This window comes from Alnus glutinosa, chromosome 4 (assembly GCF_958979055.1).
Source record: "Alnus glutinosa chromosome 4, dhAlnGlut1.1, whole genome shotgun sequence".
Taxonomy (NCBI): Eukaryota; Viridiplantae; Streptophyta; class Magnoliopsida; order Fagales; family Betulaceae; genus Alnus; species Alnus glutinosa.
The window spans coordinates 30,621,623-30,640,744 of NC_084889.1; the positions used below are offsets into that span (position 1 = coordinate 30,621,623).

General features: G+C 37.0%; 2 protein-coding genes across 4 annotated transcripts; one reads left to right on the plus strand and one right to left on the minus strand.

Annotated features, from left to right (window-relative positions):
- The first annotated feature begins 840 nt into the window (after positions 1 to 840).
- LOC133867474 (uncharacterized) lies at positions 841 to 2,326 on the plus strand. Its single transcript, XM_062304253.1, has 3 exons — positions 841 to 1,077; positions 1,171 to 1,375; positions 1,630 to 2,326. Exons 1-3 carry the CDS (start codon positions 967 to 969, stop codon positions 2,004 to 2,006), a joined length of 693 nt encoding a protein of 230 aa, XP_062160237.1. The 5' UTR covers positions 841 to 966; the 3' UTR covers positions 2,007 to 2,326.
- A 1,619-nt stretch (positions 2,327 to 3,945) lies between these two features.
- On the minus strand, positions 3,946 to 16,419 carry LOC133866665 (ethanolamine-phosphate cytidylyltransferase-like). 3 transcript variants are annotated; one of them, XM_062303268.1, is made up of 10 exons: positions 16,211 to 16,419; positions 15,144 to 15,581; positions 9,195 to 9,430; positions 8,688 to 8,845; positions 8,035 to 8,106; positions 7,167 to 7,234; positions 6,888 to 7,008; positions 5,289 to 5,351; positions 5,070 to 5,192; positions 3,946 to 4,585 (listed from the first exon to the last, which is right to left on the minus strand). In XM_062303268.1, exons 2-10 carry the CDS (start codon positions 15,494 to 15,496, stop codon positions 4,514 to 4,516), a joined length of 1,266 nt encoding a protein of 421 aa, XP_062159252.1. In that variant the 5' UTR covers positions 15,497 to 15,581; positions 16,211 to 16,419; the 3' UTR covers positions 3,946 to 4,513. The 3 variants fall into 3 exon arrangements, with proteins under 3 accessions (XP_062159252.1, XP_062159250.1, XP_062159251.1); XM_062303266.1 differs by having other exon boundaries at positions 16,206 to 16,417; XM_062303267.1 differs by lacking the exon at positions 16,211 to 16,419 and adding an exon at positions 16,037 to 16,180.
- Positions 16,420 to 19,122: the final 2,703 nt, after the last annotated feature.

A 19,122-nucleotide genomic window follows, 5' to 3' on the forward strand; every position in this document is an offset into this window, starting at 1 on the left:
TCAAATTCAAGCAATTATACGTCGCTTGGCCGAACAACTCCTGGACCTGTTTTAGTTCCGTCTCTGGCACCACCAAACAGAATGAGATTCTTAGATCCAACGATGACAAAACAAATTAACTTTCATTTAACAAGATTAAAAAAAGAAAAAAAAAGAAAAAAAAAAGAAGATTTAAATAACAGATCTAAAAATGAACCAGATTTAAAGAACAGATTTACAAAAAAATGAATTAGATCTAACCTAACCGTCTGCCTCTTTTGCTTCGTTTACAAAAATATTGTAATTGTTTACATTTTTTTTCATAAATCTATATGAATTATTAGTTACTTAGTTATGGTTAAAATTTGATCATTTGAGTTAATTAAATAAATTAATTTAAACCTTCAACAATTTAATCTTGAGTTCATATGTATGTTTTATACAAGTCTATACATTCACTACACAAATACACATAAATACACACGTAGATACATACATATCTATATCAAAATTCACAATTATAATAATTCAAGCTATTCTATCACATTATAAAAATAATTTTCTTTTTATATTTTTAAATGCTAACCGAATTTATACGAATTCAACTAATTTAATAAATCAGCCTATATTTTTATTGATTCGGTTCGTTTTCATATAGCTCGATAGCTTGGCAGTCAATTCACAAAAGAACACGCGTTGGCCATTCACCAGCGGTTCAGCAGCATGTGCACTACTTATTGTTCGGTCCACCGTATAAGACAAGACAAGAAAGAGAGAGAGAGAAAAAGAATTACTTTTTATTTTATTTTATTATTTTTTATAGGCAGAGAATAAGTAAAAAAAAAAAAACGCAATATTTCGGCTTCTGGAGAGGTCTAGAGACAGAAGGCGAGAAGCTTCTCTCTCTCTTTCTCTGGGTCTTTGCCGACTCTTTTATTAGCGCTTTTTGCAATCAGACTGTGCGATTATCTGAATAGGCAAAGTACCATGAACATGATAACGAAGAAGATGAAGAGGAAGGATCTTGAGCTCGACGAGTTCAGCGACGAGTTCTCCGATTTCTCTCTGTCTTCTCCGGCTCGGAAGATTCGCCGCCTCGTACGTTTCCTTTTCCTTCCTTTTTGCGAAGCGTTTTTTTTTTCTTTCTGTCTCCCTGTTAACCCGAATTTTGGGGTTTTTGTGCGTGTTTAGGATGCTGAGTTGCCGCCGATTATGGAGGAAGAGGAGGTGGAGATTCCTCCGGAAGTAGGGGGAGGAGTGACGGAGGATTTGGAACTTCCGTCCAACGAGGAAAGGGCTATTGTTCTCTTCAAACCTGTGAATGCTTCTCTTTTCGGTTCACAACCTTCGAATCTTTCTTTCTCCGTTGATTCTCGTATCATATCTGGCTTTAAGAGTAAGCACCCATTACCCATTTTGCCTCCTCTTTAGTTTAGATACGAAAGTTTTGCTTTTATTATTCACAAAATTATAATAATTAAAACAAGAATTATGGGCTTGCCGATTTCATTTTGTTGGCAATGTAACATGGGTTAGCTCTTTCGATTAGACCCAGATAAATTTTAACTAGCAATTGGACAAGGAAAAGTTTGTGTTGTGCTTGTTATGTTTGTGAAAATGCCGCTTAGAAATTTTTGCACGGTTTGGCAGATCAATTATTTGGGTCGAGCCAGTATGGTCACGTAAAATCAGCTGATGAGGAAGAAGCTATGAGGGACAAGAATGGTGATTGTTTGGCTGTGGTTCCATGGGTTCCTTCTCAGTTTCCTCCTGTACCGGCCACTGAGATTTACGCAATGGACGCTCCTGAGTTGATGGAAGAGGCCGAAGAAATGGAAGCAACGACGATGGATGTTGAAGAAGACAACAACAACAGCAATGCAAGCATGGAGCAAGGGCACCCTAATGTACATGCGTATGGTGGAGTAGCGGGAAGCGATGGCTTGCATCAGTGGCAGCAACAGTACCACTGCATGATACCACAGATTCCCCAGAACACTTCCACTCCCATTACATGGTTCCGGTGAAAGAAAAACATTTTAGTTTTTGTTCGTTTTGGAGAGCAGATCTGAATTGAAAGGTGTAGTAGATGGGATTGGGGGACTGAGAATGGAGCCCCTTTCTTTGATGGCCTTTGGGCTAGTTAGTGTCCTTCAACCAGAAGGCGTTTTGGATGTTGGGAACTCCCTGTAAAAAGAAAGGGAAATAGTGGTGTAAAAAGACGAAAGTGCTGTAATGGGCAACCAATGTAGAAATTAATGTGTTCTCTTTGTTCCCTCATCAGTGGTTTGCGTTCTATTCAAAATTAATGTAGAAATGATCAAGGCTGAGCAAGGTCAATAATCAATATGTTTTCCTGCGGTCATAAGAACATGCTTACCTAATAACTACTGGTAAAGAATTTGTTCTGCTTTATTTTATGATTTCCAACAATTCATGCTCTCTCTGTCAATTGGAAGAGGGAAAAGCCATAATCGAATTGGTATGGGTTTCCTTTCAATAGAGAGGATTGTGAGCATTGATCAATAAGCACTTTGCAGCACTATATTTCATCTATCTAATTCACAATCATGTCCTTTGAAGTCTTCATACAGTTTACTTGGGAGGCAATGAGCCATAGTGAGACCGGCATACTCTTTTTGTAGGTTATATTTCATCTTATAAGTTAGTAGAGAAATATTAGAAATCACATTATTATCTTACTGATTAGTTCATAATACTTCATATCTTAACCAATTTTGGAATGTTTTTATTTTTATTTTTTTCAACAAAAATTAACCAAAGGATCCTGCTCGGAGGTAGTGGAGTTGGTTTGGGGTACCACTTTCCAGTTGAGATGTCCAAGTTCGACTCCCTACACAAGCACCCTGATCTTAACACTTGTTTCTCGTGGGAGGGGGCAAGTATATGGAGTTTACCCCGTTCGAAGGTGGGGTTGGGGTTTCACTGATCTAAAAGTTGGTTGAAACTACTACGTTAACTTTGTAAGAGAAGGATAAACATGTAGTTTTTAACACCTCATGTTAGACGATCTCTAACAACGCTCTAAAACCTCCATATCATATATATTTAGCTAATGAGGCAAAAATCATGCTCAACAACTTATCTTCTCTTTATCAAAAATACATATTTTGTTTTTTGATTAGCTATTTTTAGGCAAGCACTATAGCTTATTTATTCTTTTTTTAATAATTTCTTTTTGCTACGGTCATTTCTCTCTTCTCTCTAAGTAGTTTAAATATAAAAAATAGTGAAAAATAATTTAAAGAAAATAGAGAATGAAATATAAAATATGTTGGACTTTGTATTAAAAAGTGGTAGGTAAAGTAGTAAATGATTTTTTTTTATTAGCTAAAATGCATAACATTGTTGAAGATGCTCTTAGTATTGGTAAAATAGGGAGATAATAGGACAGATTTCTCATGGAAAAAGACAGCCTCCCCAACTGAGAGTTACATGAATCTCCTTGATGCTACCACCCACTTAGAAAGCTCAGTTTTGCTGGTGGCCAACATGGCTTATTGTGCCAACGCAGGCTGGAAGGAGCATAGCTTGACCTAGCAACTATCTCAATAACTCTTCAAGACATGTGCCCTAAGCCCTTGATGTAGCCGATGTATTACAATGAGGATTTCAGTGCAACTCCGCATTGGCATAGAGCGGCCCAAATTGTTAGGAATTTGAGCAGCGATTGTGAGAGTTCATGTAAGACCTAACTGTCCAAATAAATAGTCGGACAACCCAAAATTTACTTAAGATTACTGAGTCTCACATAAACTCTCACAATAGATGTGGATCCCAATACGCATCGGTATTCTTCGTGTGCTATTGATCCAGAGGATCTGATGCAATTGTTGCTTATAATTTGAAGTGGGTATCATTGGTTGCCCAAAGCCATTGTACGATTATACAGTATAATTGAATGCTGCTGAATTTTTCACACCCTGTATCCCTTTGCAACAGAGATAAGAAGAAGAGTTTTGCTCAGTATTATTGCCTTATCATTATCCCTGTACCACAGGTATCTTGGCTTAATGGTTAGGATACATAAACAGCATGGCTTGGAACTCTGTTAGTAAAAGAAATAAATTAAAAAAAAAAAAAAAAAAAAAAAAAAAAAAAAAGCCCTAGCAGAACAGTTTTTTTTAGCTTTTTGGCATGCCGAGTCCTGATATGAACTGAAGCAACTCCCTTCTTGCATAATCCAGTATCTCTCAATGAGACACCCACCACAAAATCAAATGGCATAGGAAAGGAAAGGTAAACACTAGGCCTAAGCTATGTTTATAGATTGGCAAATTGAGAATTTGAGTCCCTATTCTGACATGAGTAACATAAAAAATGTGAAAGGAAATATCATTCCTCCAAGTCTCTCTGATGCACGTATTCTCCTATGTCATTCATTCTTCTGTCCTTCAAGAACAAAAGTACGTGATTTCTCTATGTATTGAACAACATCAGGCAACTCTATGAGGGATAAATGTCGAACATCAACTGTACGGAACTCGGCTGCCGGATCAAATTTGTGTTGGAGCTAGTCTCCTGAGACATACATCTTCTCTGCATAGTATTTCTTCTCACTCTCAGCCTTCTTTGCATTGCGTTTCTGCATTGAAAATAAGATAACAAAACCATAAACAACATTTCTTTTGATAATTGAAACTTGCAAAAGCAAAACAATGCAGGAAAATCAAGCCAAAATTCTTCTGGACACCTAACATTGAATAAATAGTTTGCCCAAGGCCCAATTGGAATGCACAACATGAATAAAAAACATATTAAAAAAGGAACATTAACAAATTAGTTAAAAAATGAAAAGGGGTATAAAAGCATTCCCCTGTCAGAATAGGGACTCAACATTAACACATGAGGATAAAGAAATATTCCAAGACTCCCCCATTCTCCTTCCTTTTCGACACGTGAGATCTGACCTACATGCCCAGTTCGATCAAACCAGCAAATACCTTTCATCAAATGGGTTCATTAATTAATACATTCCCCAACTACATGCATAATTTTCTGATTTGTATTTTTCAGGTCTAAAGAAATTTCTCATGCCATGCAAGCCAAGCAAAAGAATAAGGTCATACCATGTAAGCCTCATGATTGGCAATTATCCTTTCGGCTACTGAAGTCGTGGTTATATTTTTGGGGCTTTCAAGCAACCGGAAAATTCCCATGCTCTTGGGAACCTCAAAAGGATCATTTTCACCCTAAACAATACAAAATCATCACCATCCCCAGTGAATATATAAAATGGGCAATAATAATTGAACATATTCAACTAAAAAAAGCATTCCCCAACTTACAGTCAAGGAGTTGTTCTCAGCAACCGTCCCATGCACAACCAATGAGATGTTGAAAGTTGTAATCTGCTCATGCCAAGAAGAAACACCTTAGACGGTGATGATGATGATAATGGAGATTATAAGAAAGATAACACAGTTCTTCATAAGTGCAATGAGCCCATGACGCTTAAGAGGAAAAGAAAAGGTATACCATGTTACAACAATCATTTTATAATAGAAACCAGAAACATTGAATCTTGATTGTCAAGTTTGGCCAAGTACTAATTTTAGTCATAGACCAAACAAGAAGGAATTCTTTCTTGTCAAAGATACATTAATATGCATGCACACTTCAGGCACCAAATGCCAAATTACTCTTCAACTTTCCTTCTAGGAGCCATGTCGAGCACCATGTCTCATTTTCCACCCCAAACTATGTTAGTGTTGTGTCTGGAGTTAAAGCAGTTCCAAATTAACTTTTAAGTAATAAAGGTTTTATTAAATTACTTATTAGGAGAGATTGAGCTTCAAACTATATTTCGGTTAACAAATACAAACCAATAAGGTTTATATTCTAATTAAACAAAAATTGGCCATGTGAACCTTTCAAGGAAAATGAATCAGGAGGAAGCAGTTTTAGCGCATTAAATGGGATTGTGTGCATGTACACTCAATCAAATAATGCAATAAATGAGAATATTTAGAAGTGGATATCTAGAGTACTTCATGGACATTCACTTCTTAAAAATTAAGATGTTCCCTCCATTTGATAATCAGCAAATTTGGCCTAACATGTGCACCAACTCTTTCCCATAAGTACGACTTGCAGATACTGTCAAGAGCATCCATGATAAACTTTTCCGTGCTAACCAAAAAAAAAATCCTTAAAAGTTCCATGAAGATTTTACAACACATGACATGTAAAAGTAGACACACAACAAATATGGGTGACAAAACATGAGTTGACCATTCCTGACCATTGTGAGAACTTTTAAAGGAGTAGCACAAATATAGGGAATGTTCGTTATTCAGCAAAATAGTTCAAATAAAATATAGTGAGGAAATTAGAAAAGCAATGTGGACAAAAAATAATAACAAGCAGCCCCGATGTCAAGCATTATTGGACATATTGTACTAGCTTTTAAAAGAGTATCAAGATTACAAACTTCATCTCGCATTCACCGACTAGATATGACAACTCATTATGCATATACACTGTTTTTTGTCAAGCATGGATACAGATACCGCAGATAAGCATGTCTTTGTTGTGTATGAACATCATGGTCCAGTTCAGATGTTGGAAAGTTCTACAGTTCTCTGTGTTTTTGTTTAATATTATGCCCTTTTATCTACTCTAACAAGGTACACAAGCATTACATTTTAGACAAATATCAATCAACAATGTTGTCAGCATGTTCACATTCAACCAAATGTCTTATACATCCATAACTACTCCAAGAACACAACATGGTGGGGAACTTCACACAGAAACTGCTTTGCTTGTGCGTAACATCATTTGAGCATACGAGGGGTGCACTCAGAGAAGTTCATTACAGAATACAATAGCAAGATAATCTGATACCTACTATAGAAAATTTGATCAGAAATGAATTTACACACCATGTCCTTTGTAACTTCCCAAGGTGCACCAATGATAACTTCATCAACATAACGGCAAGCCAGCACACTTAGACTACGCTCATGTAGATGCATTATGGGATACTGATTCCCCCTGTTTTCACTGCATGTAACAACTTAAACATCTTCATCGGTTTTTTCCGTTACTATAAGGCAACATACATAGATAATCTAATGTAAACTTCCAAACTCCAAAGCCATGGGAAAGTGGGGAAGTAACCATGAACTTAAGTCAAATCAAGCATAACTAATGGGATATACCTCACAGTCTGGTCTGTGTGAATACCAACCAGTAGAAAATCTCCAAGTTGTCTAGCACTCCTGAGGATCTGAGAGATCACAGAAAAATGATGAGAAGCATATTATAACAAAATGGTGAGGAAGGTTCAATGATATTTTCAAATAGAGAGAGAGAGAGAGAGAGAGAGAGAGAGAACATGTGATGATATATATATATATAAGGCAGAGCCACTTCTTGCGTCCATCCCTGTATGTTAAACCCCATATCCATGCAAGATGCCCCCACCACACGGATCATGTAATTCACGGCTTCACAATGGGGCGTGGCTTCAAAGAATTGTTTGTACCAAAGGGGATTTGAATCTTAGACTTGATGGGGATAACCACCAAATTCCAAGGCCTTTACCACTTAAGCCAACCCCTTGGGGTTTAACATGTGACGATATTCAATCATGCAACTTTTATATGCAAGCAACATTAAGAAACTTATTTGTACCCATATCGAATTTGATGGTGCCAAAGGCAGGCACAAACCATGGAATGCTTCAGAACCAGAGCCATAACAAAACAGGGCTCAGGTATGTGACATGTTAAGAGTGTCTAAAACAATCCCCAATATTGAGGTACAAAGGCAATCATGCAACAATACCTAAGTGATAGGATCCACAAAGCTGCATCATGGCCAAGAGACGATACCAAATTGTCACCTCTCAATAGTATCATCTCCACTTATAACTACATATTTAATTGCAACGAAACCGTAACAACATAAAAAAGTCCAATTAAATGTTGACTTGATGATGTAAGTAACAGCAACAGGAATATACAGAATCACCTATATAATCAAATGAAACAAAGAGATGCAAGCAAGAGCATATGAGAACTTTACCTCAACATGCCCAGCATGAAATAGATCAAATGCCCCATCAATGTACACAATTCGAGCATTTGGCGCAGGCCCCTAACAAATAGAAAACAATGTGTTATATGAGAGAAAAAAAGATCCAGATAGAGGGAAGGGGAAAAATGTAATCACCCAGCTATGTTAACATATTAGGACAAAAGTGATGGTAATAACATACTGAATCCACACAAAGATATAACGTCTAAATGATGTTCTTCATCCCTCCCCGTAAAGAGCCTTTGGTCAATGATTTAATACAAAGCACTGATTCTAATTGAGCCATTGGTTATTATTGCGTAAGTATAATTCTCTTTAATGAACTACCAATTATTCAATAAACTCAGATCGCTCTACAGACGTGTTTAAATATATATTTTTTATATGTATAAAATAACTACTTATATCTTAATGTACTAGAGCACCAATCCCAAAAACGTCTCCACTAAAAAGATTATATATGTGGCTGACAGTTTTTGGAGCTAGAGAGAGAGGGATTCATAGCTATAAAAGATAGATAATTAAATTTTAGCATTTCAAAACATAATCCTAGCTTCTTTTTTGTTTTTTTCTGCTGAACAAAAGGTGGTTATACTTGACAGTCTTTGCATGATAAAAAATGAGAACCCAACCAAATATACCTTGCCATTTGAGAACTGCACAATCCGTCGGGATGTTGGTAGAAATTGCGATATCTGAGCACCCTTAGATTCACTTTCTTTATGAGGTTCTCCATGCAAAGAAGTACCATTAAGATCCTGACAATCTTTTACCTCCCTCACATAAGAGAGTATTCTACCTACATTCAGATGATATATACGGAGATTTAGAAAAAAATAATGAGTTTAATATGGAAAATCTAGAAATTCGAGTGACGATCATATAGAGGCTCAAAAACAGTGAGTCCAGTCTTGAAGTAAACATTTTAAATCATTGAATCATACCCAGAGGATTTGGGAAGAGTAGGGGTACAGAAGAGAGAGAGAGAGAGAGAGAGGAACCACTGCTGCTATCAATCAAATTTCTTCTAGACATGTCCTCATACACACAAGTTCGAATTTATTTGATCAACCGTGTAATGGCAATAGACATGTTGAACACAAACTTCAATGGAATAATTCTGAGATTGATCAAGAGATTCATAGTACCTACAATGTCTGTACTGGAGACACCTTCTGTGCGTTTGATCTGCTTGTAGCGGCCAGCTTTCTTTGCCAAGGCATAAGCATCAGTTCCATCTGGAAGCAGGCAAGGATCGTCACCATGTATAATATAGTCAATCTTATGCTCATTAAAGAGACTGTCCATGAATTTCTCAGTAATTTCATACGGAGCATTGGCTATGACTTCATCTACCCATTTCAACCCGCTAACAAGGGCCAGCCTGGAAAACAGTCCATATAATTTCAAAATAAGCACTAGGTCAACTTCAAACCAGTATGCCTATTGAATTTAAACAGTCTTTCTAATAGACTTTGAATTTCAATAATTTGTATTGATATGTAGTAACGTATATATAGAGAGAGTAAATACATGGTCTTTGGATCAGTTGAGTAAACCTATCTAACATTTGAATTACAAAAATAATCTTATCTAGAGTTTGAACAGAATAGAGTTTGAACAGAATTCAAACTCTCTAATTTAAACATACAGAATCCTATCCTATCTAGTAGTTGGGCGTGATTAGAGTTCTGCACAAGAGAGGAATCTTCACACGAATCTGTACAACATACTTCAGATTTATCTAGACATGCTGAGGTGGAGATGATACGGTTTACAGCCCCCCGCAAGCTAATGGGGACGGAACAAACCATAAGCTTGTCACGTAAAAATGAAAACCGAGCAGAACTGAGACCCTTAGTGAAAATATCCGCAAACTAATCATGAGTGCTAATATATTTGATAGAGATATCACCATTTAACACCTTCTCACGAATAAAATGGTAGTCGACTTCAATATGTTTAGTCCTAGCATGATAAACGGGGTTAGAAGCAAGAGCAAGAGCCCCAATGTTATCACACCATAGGCGAGGAGTCAAAAACAAAGGAATACCAAGATCCTTAAATAACATGCTCAACCAAAATAGATCAGTAGTTGCAAGGGCCATTGCACGATATTCAGCCTCTGTACTTGAACGTACGACCACGGATTGTTTCTTAGCAGTCCAAGAGGTTAGAGAGGATCCCAAAACAATACCAATACCAGTTGTAGAACGACGATCAACTTGATTACCTACCCAATTAGAGTCACAAAAAGCTTGAAGATGCAATGAACCTTTGGTGTACCATAAGCCATGGTCAATAGTCCCTTTAAGATAGTGAAGAACCTGTTTAGCTGCTGTCCAGTGAATAGTAGGAGGAGTATGCATGTGCTGACATAACTGGTTTACAGAAAAAGCTATATCCGGACGTGTTAAGGTACAATATTGCAAAGCACCCACTGTTTGGCGATAGAGAGTAGTATCTTCTGGAGATAAAGGATCACCATCTTTAGTTGACATCTTGGAACCAGCAAGGCAGGGAGAAGAGAATGGCTTAGCACCCATCATTTTGGATCTAGACAGCTAGTTAGAAATATATTTGGCTTGCCGAAGATGTAAACCATGAGAGGACCGAACTGCTTGGATGCCTAAGAAATAACTTAAGTTGCCAAGATCCTTGAGTTTAAAAACCTGCCGAAGCTTAGCAATAACAGATGCAATATGGGAGCTAGAAGTTCCGGTGAACAAGATGTCATCTACATGTATTAAGATGTAAAGATGGATACTGCCCTAATGAAACACAAATAAAGAGCTATCAACAGTGGAGGAAACAAACCCAAGCTCCAGCAATGTCTGAGAGAAGCGGGCAAACCAAGCACGGGGTGCTTGTTTAAGTCCATACAAGGACTTGTGCAATTTGCAAACGTGAGAGGGAAACTAAGCATCAATGAACCCTCTAGGTTGTTCCTTGTAAACTTCTTCCAGCAAGAATCCATAGAGAAAAGCATTAGACACATTCAATTGGCGAATACTCCAATTAAACTAGACTGCAAGAGTCAAAATGACCCGGATTGTAGAAGTTTTAACCACTCGACTGAAAGTTTCTGTGAAGTCCACTCCACTCTCTTGATCAAAACCCTTAGCAACCAACCTTGCCTTATACCGATCAATAGAACTATCTTGTTTCTGCTTGATCTTGTACACACATTTATTCCGGATGATATTATGCTGAGAAGGACGAGGACATAAGGACCACGTTTTATTAGCCAACAGAGCATCAAATTCATCTCCCATGGCAGCACGCCATTCAAGGGACTTCTCGGCTTGGGAGTAGCATGTAGGTTCAAGAGGAAGAGATATGCTGGAGAGTGCACATAACAGATGTTTAGTGGAGAAGAATGAGGTGTAATTAGGAAAGGAATGAGACCTTAAAGTACCGGTCTTGGACCGTGTGACCATAGGATGAGAAGAAAGAGGAGCTGGGGAAGTCATAGACAATGGAGGAATAATAGGATCAATGGATTCGAGAGGTCGGGAAACATCAAGGTGAGGAGAGGATGAAGGAGAACTCGGTAGAGGTGAGTGAGGATCCTGCAATGCAGAAGAAACAACACTGGAAATAGGGAGAGCTGACTCAGAATCCGGCTGCGCAGAAGAAACAGCACTGGGAACAGAAGAAAGCTGCACTGAAGAAGATGAGGTAAAGCTAGGAATAGCAGGAAAAGGAACAGAGTCAACAGGGGCAAGAGGAGATAAGTTATCCTCTTTGGCAGGAAAGCGAGTTTCATCAAACGCAACATGCCTTGACATATACTCCTTACAAGAAATAGGATCTAGACAGCGATACCCACGTTGATTAGAGCTGTATCCTAAAAAGATACAATGTTTACTCCTGAACATTAATTTGTGAGTGGAGTAAGGACGTAACAATGGAAAACAGGAACACCCAAATGAACGAAACAGGGAATAATCCGGACCTTTGTTATAAAGTTTAAAAAACGGTGAAACATCTCCAAGAACGGAAGGAAGGCGGTTGATGATAAAGACAGATGTGACAAAAGCATCAACCCAAAAAAGTGAAGAAAGATGTGACTGAGCAAGCAAAGAGAGACCCATTTCCATGATATGGCGATGCTTACGCTCGGCCACACCATTTTATTGTGGTGTGTGAGGACAAGAGATATGATGGAGTATGCCATGAGTGACCAAAAAATTCTTAAATTGATTAGACATGTATTCACCACCACCATCACATTGAAATTGTTTGATGGAAGAGGAGAATTGATTTTCCACAAGAGACTTAAATTGGACAAAAACCCGAAACACATCTGATTTATTATGGATGGGATACAACCAGGAAAAATCATTGATGAATAAAACGTAATACAAACAATACAAACAACCACCTAAAGACTTTGTAGAACAGGACCAAACATCCGAATGGATGAGATCTAAAGGACATAAAGAGACATGGGGAGAAGGTTGAAATGGGAGCTGCTTGCTTTTGCCAAGTTGACAAGGTTCACAGACACCATCCAAATGCTTAACCCAACTGACCGGAAGTGAAAATTGCTGAACCAAATGAGAAATTACGGGCTGAGAGGCATGACCTAGACGAGAATGCCACACAGCTGTAGAAATCTGGACACCTAAGAAAGTAGTCAAGGCATGCTGCTTATTGACCGAGAAGGACAGCAAATGAAGAGGGTAGAGACCACCTTCACTCCGGCCTTCCAGTAGAGTGATTTTCGTGCGGTTGTCCTTAACAAAGTAATGGGAACCATTGAGGAGAAAAAAAGTCATTATCACGACAAAATTGATTGATGGAAAGAAGATTAGCATAAGCTTGAGGACAATGTAGAACTTTAGAAAGATGAAAGGAAGACTTAGGAGTATGAAAACTCATAGAACCAGTGTTTTGAATGCTCAAACCTATGCCATTCCCCACAGCTACATCATCAGAACCCGAGTAAGGCTGTTGTAAGGACAGATTCTCAAGGTTGGCAGTAATGTGCTGATTTTTGCAGTACTGTCAGCATACCAGGGACCATTCTCAGCAGCTTGATTGGACGTAGCAACCATTGCAGAAAGTTGAGCAGGAGGATGACGGCCTTGGAAGGCATGATCCATCCTATGAAAGGAATCCAACGCTTGGTGACTCAACTTTCCACATATTTGACATGGGGGTTTGGCAAGGAGAGAAGATGAAGTAGGCTGATACTTCGGTGAAGAAGATGTATTCTTCGGACCATTCCAATGCTTGCCAGAAGTTTTAGCCTTGCAGTTGTAGTTGTTGGTAGGAGGCTTGGAGGAGAACATAGCAAACTGATGACTGTCGGCAGTATTGGAAGCAGTTTGGCTATCCAAAAGAAGCTCATGAGAGAGCAATTCATCTTGAAATTCACTAAAAGTGAGAGATTTGTAGCGTGAAGCCACAGATAGTGATGTAACCACAGGGTTGAAGGACGGATGCAGGCCACCAACCACGTAACCAATCAAAGCATCCTCAGCAACCGGCTGACCCACAGCTGCAAGTTGTGCAGAAAACTGCTTAGCAGCTTCAATATATTCAAAGCATCCTTTAGATCCTTGATGAAGACTCTGAAGCTGGTGCTGAAGATGAGAGATCCAGGTCTTGGAATGAGAAGCAAACCGGCTGGAGAGGGAATCCCAAATTTGTTGAGCGCTAGTAACACCAAAAGTGGTTGACATCACTTTCTCAGTGAGAGTGGCATTAAGCCAAGAAAGAACGAATTGATCTTTCTTAGTCCAAAGTAGAAAAGTTGGACTTAGGGTAGCAATAGCTTTCCCTTGGTCATCCAGAACGTACTTGGGAGGGCACGGTTCAGACCCATCCACAAAACCCATCAAGTCGTTGGTCTTCAAAATAGGAGTGACTTGGTTGGACCAAGTGATGTAGTTGGGTCTTTCCAATTTGAAGGTCATAAGCTGGCCAATATTAGGCGGAACAAATTGGACAGCAGAATTGGACGCCATTGAGAGAGTGAAAGAAGAAGAAAAAAAAAAGCGGAAATGTAGAAAAGATCGAAAAATTATGCGTGAGCAGTTTAATGCTCTGATACCATAATAGACTTTGAATTTCAATGATTTGTATTGATATGTAGTAACGTATATATAGAGAGAGTAAATACATGATCTTCGGATTAGTTAAGTAAACCTATCTAACATTTGAATTACAAACATAATCTTATCTAGAGTTTGAACAGAATTCAAACTCTCTAATTTAAACATACAGAATCCTATCCTATCTAGTAGTTAGGCGTGATTAGAGTTCGGCACAAGAGAGGAATCTTCACACGAATCTGTATGAGATACTTCAGATTTATCTAGACATGCTGAGGTGGAGATGATATGGTTTACACTTTCAACTCATAAACTATCCAGAAACTGTCTACCAAATAGATGATAATGAAAATTTTATGATACCAAACCATTGTGGAAATCACTTAAGAAAATCCAATGAATGGTATATGCCAGATTAAAAACACATAGTAGAGCAGAGCCAATTAATACTCATACTCACAGATAATCCTATTCAATGTCCATAAAAATCAAAAGTTATTCTCAGAAGATATTGAGCAGCAAACATGTGTATATATGTTTACATGCACAAACACAGACACACAGACACATGTATATGTAACAAATCAAGGAGTGTTGAGATTTATGTAGGGGTGTAATAGAGCCAATCAAATCTAAGAAGTAAATCCCTAACTTTTTTATAAGTAGATTTCGACTTGGCCACAATTTTCCACACAATTGATAGCCTCAACTTAATTGTTTACCTAAATGATTATCACTTCTTAAGCTGTTGGCCAATAAAATTAACGCTAAAGCTCCACAAACAAGTCTTCAGCGTAATTAAAGCACCATCATAAGCTTCCAAAACATTTGGACAAAACCCATGACAAGATGATCAATAAATGTTCCTGAAAGTTTTTCCACCTTCCTATTTAAGTTGCTCGTAAGTTTTGTTGCCAATTTCAATCAATTCTAAGGTATCAAACAAAACTATAATTCCCCTATAGTAGAAAAACACATAAAATTGAGGTACAAACCAAAACTACAATGGAAGAAAAAAGAAACGAAACATACCTTTCTTCCATGGATAAAACAGGTGGACCCTTATTGGCAATGATTTCCTCATCACTCACAACACCCACCACCAACTCATCCCCCAGAGCCTTGGCTTGCCTCAACGCATTGGCGTGGCCATAATGCATGAGATCAAAACATCCATCCATGTAAACCCGGATACGCTTCTTCCCATGTTTCTTCTTGTGGAAAATCCCAAAATCGGACCCCAAAAACGGCAACGAAGGAACACCAACCCCAGAAAAATAGCTGGTGGACAAGCCGAGCAAGGCCGCTGTGAGCATCAGACCACCAAAGAGGTGTGGGTAGTAGTACACCCCTTCCCATATCCAACTGTTGCTTTCATAGTCCATTGGTCCTACCCTTTCTTCTACTTCTATGATTCAAACTTTTTACTTTGAGCACTATTTGCTCAATAAGAGACACAAACCCTGCAAACTGATACACCAACAGCCAAATCAAATTCATACACACTAGCACAACAATTTGCAATGAACATAACCCAGAGTTAAACAATTTGGTCCCCTTACACTGATTCCAAATTGAACCCAAGTAAATTAGTAGAATTGCAAACAAGTTCAGTGAAACGAATCCCATCGCATAAGTGCAAGAAGCTAAAACAAAAATTGAAAGACGTAGATCTAAGGAGAATGACGGATACGAATTCTAAAAGTAAGTGCAACATGGGAAATTGAATTCATAATTAACTTCTAAATCGAACCCAGAAAAGCCACATGATAACGGGTCAATGTAGGAAAACAAAATTGATATAATATCTCTGCATTACAGAAGCTCAATACAAACTGAATCGAATTAAGATGGAAAAGAAAAAGAAAAAGAAAATATGAATTTCAATTCTCAGCAAATGCAAATCTAAGCAAAAGAAAGCCAACCTGAAATTCACAACCAAAACATGGTTAACAATGACAAACATATGCGGTTTTCTGGGAGCATGAGATATAAGCATGACAATGGAGGGTCATGGAAATGAATGACTTTATGGGGAGCATTGAAATTGTCGAAAAATGAGAAATTGGGAATCGTGTCAGATCGAATCTGTACCTTACTTTCTCGTTTGTGGTTGTCTCTCCTCTTTCCTTTTTCTTTCTTTCTTTCTCAGAGTCTTCTCTCTCTCTCTCTCTGTCGTGTGGATGCAAAGAAAGCATGAGAGAGAGAGAGATAAAGAGTTGTATAGAGAAAGCGCTGTCTTAAAATATCCCTCTCACCTTTACGATGCTTCCGTGTGAGGTAACTGGCGAGCTCTCCTGTAGTCCTGTGTGTCTCTCTCTGTTTTCTACTGCCCCCCAAACCAACGTGCAAGCAAGGCCTCTTCTTCTACCAATTTAGCCATTGAAGAAACAATAAAGTTTTGTAGGAAAGTGACATGTTACACGCATGTATATTTTTTATACACCACATTTTTAAATTATTTATTAAATATATAGGATTTACACTTGGATCATTGTGAATCTCGTAAATTTAATAGTTGATTTAAAAAAGTGATATATAAAAAATGTACAAATAATGTGTAAAAATTATTTCTTAAAATGTTATATTTTATACCTTTACCTGTCACATTCTGACAGTATCTACCAATTTTTAAATTATTTGCTCTTAATAAAAGTTGATAAATATTATCACATCAGTTAAGTATAATAAAGAATGTAGTGTATAACTTTACTGAATTGAGCGCATCCCAGTTTAATATGCTATATTAGAAAGAAACTCTAATTTTTGGATTAATCTTTATTAGCAAGGACACTCAACTTGAAAAATTATTATTATTTTTTTTTTAAAAAAAAGAGGTAAAAGAAAAGTGGGTTGCTCGCGGGTCACCACAAAGTAGGCTAGGGGTGGCTGCGCGGCCACCCCATGGGATAGGGGTGGTGTGCGAGCCACCCCTAAGGTGGTGGTTGGCGCAACCTTTGAGATTGGCTCGAAGGCCACTCCTTTTCTTTTCTTTTAACAAAATAATTTTTTAAAGTTTTTAATATTTAGGCTTAATATTTTATTTTATTTTTTATTAAGAGTGACATGTGTCATCATTTTATAAGTGCTGACATGACACACTAACGAAATCCCAATGAACTAAATTATTATTTGGGCTTATCCTGATGTTTTTTGAATTATTTTTATATCGAAGGAAATGATTTGTAAATTAGGCCAACTACAATGACTGATTTTACATTTTTCCTAAAATATAATATCTATCATTACTTTATTATAAAGATAGAAAAAATCCTAGAAAACAAAATATTTATTAACGACTTCAGTTTTCTATTTTTGTTTTATTTTCTCATACCAAAACATTAACAAATATATATATAATTAAAAATAAAAAAATAAAAAAAAAATAAACCCACATCCCAAGATACGTGGAGCCGACGTACCGCTATTGTTGAATGCGAAATTGAATGTTTGCGACCAAATATTGGAATAAAAGATGATTTTTAAATTTTAAGGATCCATTGACGAAGTCGTTTTCCACTTTAAGAATTTATTGGCACGTGGCCGTTTATGGTTCTCTTCCTTAACCGTGTTAATCAAACGACGTCACTTTCTTTGATATTTTCTTCTGGGGCAGACGCCAGCATTTATTTTTTTTATTTTTTTATTTTTGGTAAATTGCTTATTTTTTCTTGATTGCGTATGAAATTGAAGTTTCTTCTCAACGGAGGCTTCGGAGCTAAGCAACTATCTAAAGCCACCTCTATGATTAAATCCACAACTCACAAATGTGAAAAAACGAATAAAATAAAGAAAAAGAAAAATGCTAATTGGGTTGTAATTTTTTTTAAAAAAAATAGTAATAAAAAGAGATTGATGTTATATAAAGTAGAGTGAAGTTTTAAATTTTTGTATGAAAAAGTAAAAAGAAAAATGTTAAAAAGTAATTAATAGGATATAAAAATTAAAAAGTAAAGAAAGTTTTTTTTTTTTTTTTTAAAGCTCTTATATCATAAAGTATAAAGTTCTGCAAAATCATAGCCACATGATAAGAGGTTATAAACTCATAAATATAAATATAATTTTTTCCTTCTTCTGTTCATTTCTCGTTCAACTCTATCCATATTTTTCAAAAATTTATCATAGAATATGTGATATCCAATGGTAGATTTGAACCAAAGTTGGACAAGAATCGGAAGAATAGTAGGTCGCTTAATATTGGGTAATGCTAGAAGGGGAAAAATGGTAGTCAAACATACTGACTTTTTAATTTCTCGATGTTCAAACATTTCTTTTTCTTTAGACATCCACCCAAACTTTGAAAGAATAGTCAGAGAAGAGTCATAACTCATAAGACGTCAAAGAACGTTCTAATTACCGGAAATTACAATTTGAGATGCCAAAACTACTAGGAAACTACACAAAAAGAACCAGCTTTTCACTCTAACTGGAAGGAAAAGGAAAAAAAAAATACAAAAATAAAAGAGATTAATGAGGAACAAAAAAGATTAGTAAGATCTTATGCCTTTTGTAAATGTCTAAATGACATACGTTTTCTTCGTAATGAGTAATATTTCTTCGTAATGAGTAATATTAGGGATTATCTTTTTATTCTCTCAAGGTTGATATGGTTTCCTAATAAGAATTGGTATATCAATCATAAGAAGGGATGGTCATGTATAATATATACCAAATGAACAATGGAAGATCATTATCCACGCGCTATCAATGTTACATGCACTTTTAAGTGCACATTCTTTGACTTGTCAGTGAAAATTATCATTAGAGTTTGGATGGATTACAATTGAATTATGAATAAATTGTAACTTTCATTGCCATATCAAGAAATACACTTGAAAGTGCATGTAGCATTTATCCTCTTACCTGGTATTAAAAAGAACATAGACCGAGGCTAATAATGGGCCCAGGAGAGATGGTTCATCAAAGAGAAGATGCGGCTGTGATAGGCACGCCTAGGGTGAATGGGCTTTGCATTGCGCTCCCCAAGCTGTGCTGCGAGCAGAGCCTTTCC

Bases quoted from the DNA above. Each gene is read 5' to 3' on its own strand.
- LOC133867474 (XM_062304253.1), top strand. From the start codon at position 967: ATGAACATGATAACGAAGAAGATGAAGAGGAAGGATCTTGAGCTCGAC. The intron at 1,078-1,170 runs GTACGTTTCCTT...GTGCGTGTTTAG, and splicing joins CTCGGAAGATTCGCCGCCTC to GATGCTGAGTTGCCGCCGAT. The intron at 1,376-1,629 runs GTAAGCACCCAT...ACGGTTTGGCAG, and splicing joins TATCATATCTGGCTTTAAGA to ATCAATTATTTGGGTCGAGC.
- LOC133866665 (XM_062303268.1), bottom strand. From the start codon at position 15,496: ATGGACTATGAAAGCAACAGTTGGATATGGGAAGGGGTGTACTACTAC. The intron at 9,431-15,143 runs GTATGTTTCGTT...ACTGTTTTCCAG, and splicing joins GTTTTATCCATGGAAGAAAG to GCTGGCCCTTGTTAGCGGGT. The intron at 5,352-6,887 runs GTGTGTAAATTC...TGGCATGAGCAG, and splicing joins GGGAAGTTACAAAGGACATG to ATTACAACTTTCAACATCTC.